Raw genomic sequence first — 9,152 nt, 5'->3', positions numbered from 1 at the left:
CAAGATTTTGTTCAAGAGAAAGATATGAAAAGATTTTGTGTGTGAGAGAGAGACTCAAAGATTTGAGACATGAGAAATGAAAAGATTTTGTGTGAGAGGAATTGAGTCTGAGCACCTTGAAGCTCTTGAGTTTGAATGACTGAACTGAGCGAGTCGCCGTTTTAGTTAGGGTTAGGTCAAATAGAGAATGAGGGGAAGAATCTGAATGGGAATCTTCTATATATAGTGAGGGTCTTCGGCCATTAGGGTTAGAGCAACCGTTGGATTCAATTGAAATGGGTCGGCCCATTACATAACATTTTAAACGATATAATTTGTTATTTAAGTCTTTAAAACATCATTATTTTAAATTGTATTATTTATTATTATTATTATTATTATTATTATTATTATTATTATTATTATTATTATTATTATTATTATTATTATTATTATTATTATTATTATTGTTATTATTACTATTATTATTATTATTATTGTTATTATTCAATAACAATTTGTTAGTTGTTGCATACCATGAATTAACATAAGTACTTTTTCTACGAAATTAGTGTTACATGGAGACGATTAATTTAAATGGTGTCTTGACTTATTTAATTAAACTTTTGGCTTACGTTAATGAATTGATGTTATCTGATAACATATTGTTTTATTTCAATTGTATAACTTTAATGAGTTCATTGACTTAAAATGATCAAATTACCTAGACTGTTGTTATGTTCAATAGAGAATACAAAATATATCAGAGTACAAAGTATCTTTAACATGTAAACAGAATGCAAATTATTTCATAATACAAAGTATCTTTACCCTAAACAGTCCATGTAAATCATATACAATACACCAATTAACTTATCGACTTATATCAATATATAGATCTAATGCAATAACAGTAATTCAGTATACATTAGTCTTGTGCAATAACAAATTGTTTCAATTTGTTTAAGTGTTCAGATGTATTCGCATATATAACGTCTAATCGAATAAGTTACTAACAACTTCACTTATCAACTTGTTTTGCTTTAGTAATATGTTCTGTATTTGCGACACATAAAGCTCGACCAAGGTTCATTTTGATAGATCATTGGCCTTTTCAGTTACATTGTAAGCTTACATAAATTACATTGATACATTATATAATCGAGTATTAACTTGGTTCACTTAAATTAAATATTTGAAATTTAAAATAATTGTAACTTATAAACGATCAACTACATTGGAGTGTTCTTATCTTCATTTATGTCATGGTTTCACATTAATACAATATCTAATAACCTTATACTAACTTGTTCAACTCTTTTTGTTGTTATATAGTGACCCAATAAGACTAAATAAATCACTAAATAACTAAATGGCTAAGTCTAATGACTCTAATAAATAGTCTAATCATTAATCAGTATGGAGTACGGACTTATAAATTATGATTATTAATTCTTAGCTGGTTTGTGCTCACAAAGAAGTGAAGAACAAAAGTATTTTATCTTGATTATCAAATGTCCAACCTTCAAAGTCAAAACTATAATCCGAATTTGATAAATTAGTGATTGATCATTATTCATTAATGATTAATCACTTTAAAGTTTAAATCTTTAATGTATATCAATATATGTATTAATGCATGTTTTGACATGTTAATTGAGTATAAACTTGGTCAATAATATATATGTATTAGCCAATAATATAAGTTAAGTCTTAGTTTAGTTTAGTTACTTTTAGCATTGGTAATATATAAGTTTGACATGTTAATTGTTATAACTTACTATGTTGTAACTTATTAATAAGTAATCTAAGTACTTACGTAGAATACTATTATTATCTTGAAATAAACTTAGGGTACTGTTTAAATAGATGTTTTGAGTTTCAATATGAATTTAATGTATAGACGATTAACTTAAATGGAGTATTGTTATATTAACCAATCTACTGAGTTACATCATTCTACATTTGTTGTAACTGAATTAGATGCTTTCGGTTCCAAAATGAACTCAAATTAAAGATGATTAACTTAAGTAGAGTATTGTTATTATCTTGAATCAGCTTATCGACTTACATTGATACACTCATTCCAATAACAACATGTTTCAATTTAAGTAAACGTTTTGAGTTTCAATTACTTTATCGACTTACGTTGATACATTCATCTAATCTAATATCAATTGTAATTTCTTTTAGTTTGGCGTGAGTTTCAAATTGAATATAACTTGTTAACGATTAACTTAAATGGAGTATTGTTATCTTGATTTCACTTATCGATTCACATAGATACCTTGAACTAATCCATAATCAACTTATTTTACGTCGATTATAGGCTTTCAATTTTCAAATGCATAGAGCTTAACGACTAATATAGATATATTAATCCATTGAACTAATACACTAAGAGTTTGACATTAATATAATCAACTTTTTTAAAACGTCTAACTCGTCTTTTGAGGAAGTTTATAATAATTTATATTGATATGAGACGTCCTTTTTAAACCAAATATGATGTGATTTGCATACTACTAAAAGTTTGAATATCGACTTACATAAATTTGTCTTATTCCAAATCATATATTAGTAATAAAGTACATTTTTACTGATGTCACTTTCATTCACGTTTTTATGAAGTACAACTGTTTTTTTGAGGCAATTGTGGAAGTGTCGACAACACTTATTTGTTGCATTAATTTTTAACCGGTCTCGAAAAAACACCTGGCCAAAATCGACATGAAGCTCAATTTTTCCCGAACAAATACAAAAGTGTGATTAACTTCTACCCGAACCGATGCGATTATCGTCGAAGTTATGTGGTTTTCGTCAATAACTGAAATAAACCGAAACGAAACTGAAAATAACCGCAGCAAATTTTAACTATTATTGTGGATTCAACCATTGGTTGATTTAACTGTTTGGTTAAAACTGATTTAAACTGCAACTGAACTGAACTGAAAATGGAAAGGAAAAAAACTGAACTGAAAAGTTTGTTAGCTGAACTAAACTGTTAATTATTTCAACTGATACAAACTGAACTGATATCAAATGAACTGTTTGGTTATAACCATAACTAAATTGTTGAACTGAATTGACACCTCTAAATATGATATAGAAGTATATGATGGACCCATATTAGGATTTAAGTTTTCCTTTCCACTTCACTAGGCCAAGGGTTCGATAAAAAGAATACCACATAGGAATAGGATAATAGGAGTAGGAAGTCAAGCAAGCTAATGGACGAGGCTTATGTAGATGTTGGTTGGTCCCTCTAATTTATGAAAATTTTAAGATGGTCTTTTCTAGGGGTTAAAGTTCGGTGTACAGTTTGGTTTATAACCAACTCCAAATCCAAACCATATTATTCTGGTTTGTAAATTTTAAGTCCAAATCCAAACCAAATCGTAGTTCGGTCCAAACCGAACCAAACCGAAGAAATTTGGTTTCTAGGCTTTGGGACCAAACCAAACCGAAATTTTTAAGTATGCTTTTTTTTGCTAACAAAGTCTGCTAACCTGCTATTATAAGTTATTACTGCCTATTTGCCTGAGATTTGCCTCATAATATCATAATTAATACTACTAATCCAGATAAAAACTAACAAACCAACAACATTACAACAATCCAACAAACATCCAACTTACAACTAGGTCTAGTAACTTAGTAAGTTGTCTAAGTTCATTACATCATTAATTCATTGTTCAAAAAAGCAACTTAAATACTTAAATAATTGTTCATTACAACATTAACCAAAGTACTAAACAGCAGCAGCACAGAACAGCAAGTCCATCCCGTCATCCGAGATCAGCACGTCCAAACACTTCATCGTTATCATCACCAAGAGTCATATTTTCCAAGTCTAGCAAACAAAGGTTGAATTATAAAAAAAGTTAAATGAATATTATTGCTTTTATATTAATCAAGTATGAAAATGAAAAACAAATACTCATTGTTCCTGTATTAGTAATATTACCTTCTTCAAGTTGCTCGACTTCCTCTAAACATTCTTCAATACTCGGAAAAGGAGAAGCATGCAACCAATTTTGAGCACAAACAAGTCCTTCTACAACCCGCGGAGTTAAGGAGCTCCGAAATGAATCAAGAAATCTGCCACCAGTGCTGAATGCGCTCTTAGAGGCTACCGTTGAAATAGGGACAGCAAGTACATCTCGAGCCATACTCCCCATTGTAGGAAATCTTGCACTATTAAACTTCCACCACCCCAAAATATCAAACTCATCCTCATCCTCCGTGTCCTCATCTAAATATTTGTCCAACTCAATTTTAGCATCTCCCTCTTTCTCAAACTTGTGTTTCTTATACTTGCTCTTCAAAGCCTCAATTTTTTATGTTTAGGAGAAAATGGTATTTAATCCTTACTTGATGATACCTCCTCCTTCAACACATCACTTGATGAAAAACCACGATACTCCTCATACATGGCATTCAAAGCCTCCCTCAAATTAGTTATCAAGGTACTTGCCACATCAACACGATAAATTTGGGTTATCATCCACTCAACATAATCAAGTTTATAACGTGGATCAAGGACAACAGCAATAAAAATCAGCATGTTCATTTTCTCCACATCACCCCAATATTTATCATACTTCTCCTTCATTTTAGAAGCAATAACACACATTTCAAAATCCTCACTTGATTCTAACTCTTTCAACAATAAAGCAACATTCACCAACTCATGAAAGAATAAATTGGAAGTGACATATAGAGAGCCCGATACACGCAAGGTAAGATCATAAAAGGCTTGTAAAAATTCAGAAAATCTTTTCACATTACTCCAATCATCATAAGTCGGCGTACCCTTACCCTCCCTTTCATTTAACTCAATCACATAGTGAGGGTCTTCCTCACCATACCTCTCAAAAGCACCTTCAAGATCAATGGCAGCACTCAACATTAAATAGGTGGAGTTCCACCTAGTAGGCACATCAAGACATAACAAATTTTTTGTGTTTATCTTTTCCTCCAAAACACATTTTTTAAACCTTAGCAACCTGGCAGGAGATTGTTTGATGAATCTCACAGCATGCCTAACACGATTAACAGACTCATTCATTGTTTTTAAACCATCAGAAACAACCAAATTGATTATATTTGCAACACAACGCATGTGAAGATACCTCCCCTTAAGAACCCCAGATTTCCAGTGATTAATTTTCCTTCTCAAGTATCCTATGGCAGTGTCATTGGAACTAGCATTGTCTACAGTTATGCAAAACACCTTTTCAAGCTCCCAATCAAGCAAACATTTCTCCACTTATTTCCCTATTTCCTCACCCTTATGACTTTAAATAGGACAGAAATTTAGAATTCGTTTTTGCAACTTCCAATTGTTATCAATAAAGTGAACAGTGAGACACATGTAATTAATTTGCTGAATCGAGGTCCATGAATCAGTAGTTAATGAAACCCTTGAATTACAATGCTTTAACACATTTTTAAGCTTTCTTTTCTCAATCAAATAAGTTTGATAACAGTCTTTGGCTACTGTGATTCTGGAAGGAACATGAAATCTAGGCTCCATAACATTACAGAAATGTCTAAACCCGACTCCCTCAACAAACTTAAAAGGCAGTTCATCAACAATCACCATGAAAGATAATGCTTTTCTAATACTAGCAGGATCATACTTTTGATAAGTTAAATTACTAGTACCATCACCTATTTTAGCACCCCTAAAAGAAAGAATACTTTGCTTTGAATCTTTAGGAGTGTTATAGGGATACTTACGACATCTATTAATGTGACCCCACAGAACACTAGTGTCATTCTTCTTCGGATTGCACTTGTACTCCATACGACAATACTTGCAAATAGCTCGCAATCCAAGGGGTGTTTCCTTTTTCAGAAAATGCTCCCATACTTCTGAACGATCTTTATTCTCTTCCTTTTTTCTTGCCATCACCGTTATTTTCGGATGGAGAAACGAGCACTTCTTACATCATCATCCTCTTGTTCAACTTCTTGAACACTTTTTCCAGGATTACCAATGTTGGATGACATCTATTTCACAAAACAAAATGCACTATATTAACAAAAATAACATAATATAGAAATATAGAACACAGAATACAGAAAACAGCAACAAAATAAATACATAACAAATTCATAATGACATCTTCACAACAATTTGGGTTGGTTGAATTTATTTCACTCTAATGACAGTACAAAAAATCCGGTCAAAAAAGTAAAAACAATTCGCATAAAAGAAAATTCATTCAAATAAAAGAAAATCCTCAAATGGAAAATATAATTCACAAAATAAAAGTCTAGAAACAATAATAAAAACAATCCGCATAAAAATTCATACAAAAATCAAAATAATCCGGTAAAAAAAAACAAAATAAATGCATAACTTTAGAAATTAGACAACAACTCAACAAGAACAACAACAAATGGATCGTGAAGAACAACAACTCAACAAGAACAACAAAAATTTTATTGTCAAGAACAAATGAAGTGCGAAAATAAGCAAAAATAACAAAAAATTAACAAAAAAAAAAAAACAAGATCGAGCATTTAGTGACGTTTACCTTTAACAGACGAAAGAATGAAACTATGAAAGATCGAGGAAGTGCGAAGAGTTGTGAGAGACTGAGAGAGTAGAGAGGGAGTGGCGAACGCCTTCGGTGAAGTGCTGAGAGGGAGTGGGTGAGTGGCGAAGGACTCTAGGGTTTTTATTTTTTAGGTTTTAACTTTTAACTTTTTAAGGTCTTTTTGGTTTTGGGCCATAAATTGGGTCAGGTTATATAGTTAGACTATACTTGGTTAGATCGGTTCGGTGTACGGTTTGGAGTTCGATTTTTTGACCTCCACACCAACTCCAAACCGAAAACCGAAATTTTTTTTAAAAAAAAGGTCCAAATCGCACCGAATTTTTAAAAAGAACGAACCATATTTCTTGTGCGGTGCGGTGCGGTTCGGTTTTAAACCGTTTTACTTTCACCCCTAGTCTTTTCTTAAAAAAGATCATGGAAAATATGGGGCCACAATGAATGTGAGCCACCCACCTCAACTTTCTTTAACTTTTTATTTTGCTTTGAAATTAGAAAATACCAAAATTATTTATTCTAATTTCTAAAAGTATTTTAAATAATTTTGAAAAATACAAAATAGCAAAAAATTTGAAAAATCCGAAAAATAATTTCGCCCAAAAAAATTTTGGGGAAATTTTCTTTTACCCAGATTTTCTCTCTCCTCTCCTCTACCCCTTCCTCCCTCAAATCTTACATGGATATTCGATTCTTCTCGAATTTTCAGTAAATCTCTTACTTGTACCTTTCTCTTTCCATGAAATGGTAAGAATTCATGAAGAAATCATGACTTTATGAAGATCATAGAAGTTGTGAAATCGAAGTTTTTTTTTCCGATTTTCGGAGAAAATTAGGGGGGAAATTTGGGAATGTTTTTTTTCACTTTCCTCTCTTTCATATTTGTAAATCCATGAATAGATGAACAAACTTAAAACTGGTGATCGTATGTACACCATGAACTCCCGAATTTCCAAGGAAATTAAGGTTTGAGTTTCAAAATGAAGAAACTCAAAATCAAAATTCTAGGTCATTATGAATTTAACAAAAACATGGTTTGGCTTGTTGTAAGATGTTGGAAAACCGCCGAATTGGGATCAATTCGTGCGTTTTTTGAGTATTGATTACCATTGTCAAACTAGATGAAAAATTTAAGAGGAGAGAGAAAAAATCGCAAGGTTGAAGATGAAGTTGGGAGAAGATGACTAATTACTAACATGGGATTTAGAGCGGACACTTTAGGTAATTACTAAATAGGGTTTTGGTAATTACCAAAACGTGACAAAAACTAAGAGAAGTCTCAAAATCTCCAATTTCAAAGTGTATTGAAAAACAAACAAATGAAATAATATAAACAATACTAAGTACAAATTAAGTATTTTTTTTTAATTAAGAAATTAAGTCAGCCCAAGGGCTAACCCCTACAAGGCTACTAGCCTGTAGGAAACACCAACACATTATGCTAAGGTATTAGCATAGCATAATGTTAGGGGTAAGGATCGAACCCCTAACCTTAAGGGTCACGGAGAAGCGCTCTACCCACTTGAGCTAACTCTTATGCTTGCTGAAATATTTAGTTACCTTTCCCAATTCATGCATAACCTAATAAATAGGAACAATATCACCATCCCTCATTATATTTCTATTAAATTTGCATTTTTCATGTCCAAATCCACTTTTCTTCTACTTTGCGTTACTTTTTTGTTTGATTTTATAGTTCAATATTTATCACTATATGTTTTGAGATTTTTTTTCCTTTCAATTTCGTCCTGATCGGTGTACCTAGCTTACATTGCATAATGTTATCAACATCTTTAATCTGTCAGAAAGAAGCAATTTAATCATCTAAATTATTGTTCCATTCTAGAATCTTACTTTTTATAATACTTCGATACACTTATCCATTTTATTTAGGCTATGTTTAGTTCACTTGAACTTTTCTGATCTGAACTGATCTGATCTGATCTGATCTGATTACAAGATCTTATTTTTTAGATTTTTCTCAATATATAAGAAAAAATATAGTCATGTGGGGTCTTATTTGATTCGTCTCAATGAGTACTTTATTAATATCCAATTATTATAATTTTTACTAATATGTAATGAAAGATATAATGATTTTTAAATATAAGCATGATCTGAACTGATTTGATCTGATCAGAACTTATTTTTTCTGATTTGATCTGATCTGATTAGATCTGAAATAAGCAAAAACTAGTTTTAGGACCCGTGCATGATGCACGGGAGTATTAATTGCTTGATAGCATAAATAATGATCAATAAAATTAATCAAAATATCGTAACATATTTAAATAATCATATATGAAGGCATCAAATTGTTATTTACATAAATGATTTTTCTAACGCAATCTATATGTTTGAAAACACTTCCTTGTAAACTACGTTTGTTGTACTTGTACGCACTCCGTGTTCTTTGTCAAAAGGAAGTATCTTCAGACCTTTTTTGCTCGTAACTCTGGAAACAGCAACATAAAATTGACCATGGCTAAAAACAGGTCTCGGGAGATACAGGCCTACATGAGACAAAGATTGTCCTTGACTTTTATTTATAGTCATAGCAAAACAAACCATTAAAGGAAATTGACGTCTCTGAAATCTGATAGGAAA

General features: G+C 31.4%; 2 protein-coding genes across 2 annotated transcripts in view; both read right to left on the bottom strand.

The window, feature by feature from the left end:
- Window positions 1–3,767: 3,767 nt before the first annotated feature.
- On the bottom strand, window positions 3,768–5,896 carry LOC125498506 (zinc finger BED domain-containing protein RICESLEEPER 2-like). The gene is made up of 4 exons (XM_048646729.2): window positions 5,416–5,896; window positions 4,364–5,196; window positions 3,947–4,301; window positions 3,768–3,832 (listed from the first exon to the last, which is right to left on the bottom strand). The coding sequence occupies exons 1-4, from the start codon at window positions 5,894–5,896 to the stop codon at window positions 3,768–3,770; spliced, it is 1,734 nt and encodes a 577-aa protein (XP_048502686.2).
- A 5-nt stretch (window positions 5,897–5,901) lies between these two features.
- LOC130591880 (uncharacterized) overlaps window positions 5,902–9,152 on the bottom strand; it is a 6,042-nt gene continuing 2,791 nt past the window's right edge. Inside the window, exon 4 of the mRNA XM_057395827.1 lies at window positions 5,902–5,997. Coding sequence (XP_057251810.1) covers window positions 5,902–5,997 — 96 coding nt within the window. The remainder of the gene's footprint in view (window positions 5,998–9,152) is intronic.

The sequence above is a fragment of the Beta vulgaris genome, chromosome 6 (genome assembly GCF_026745355.1).
Source record: "Beta vulgaris subsp. vulgaris cultivar EL10 chromosome 6, EL10.2, whole genome shotgun sequence".
Taxonomy (NCBI): domain Eukaryota; kingdom Viridiplantae; phylum Streptophyta; class Magnoliopsida; order Caryophyllales; family Amaranthaceae; genus Beta; species Beta vulgaris.
The sequence above is the reverse complement of the archived record's forward strand: the minus strand, read 5'-3'. Positions and strand labels throughout refer to the sequence as shown.

Excerpts from the sequence above, each read along its gene's own strand:
- LOC125498506 (XM_048646729.2), bottom strand. The coding sequence starts at position 5,896 with ATGGCAAGAAAAAAGGAAGAGAATAAAGATCGTTCAGAAGTATGGGAG. Across the intron at positions 4,302-4,363 it reads GTGATGTGTTGAAGGAGGAG|AGCAAGTATAAGAAACACAA; the intron begins GTATCATCAAGT and ends GAGGCTTTGAAG. Across the intron at positions 3,833-3,946 it reads AGTCGAGCAACTTGAAGAAG|ACTTGGAAAATATGACTCTT; the intron begins GTAATATTACTA and ends TTTGTTTGCTAG.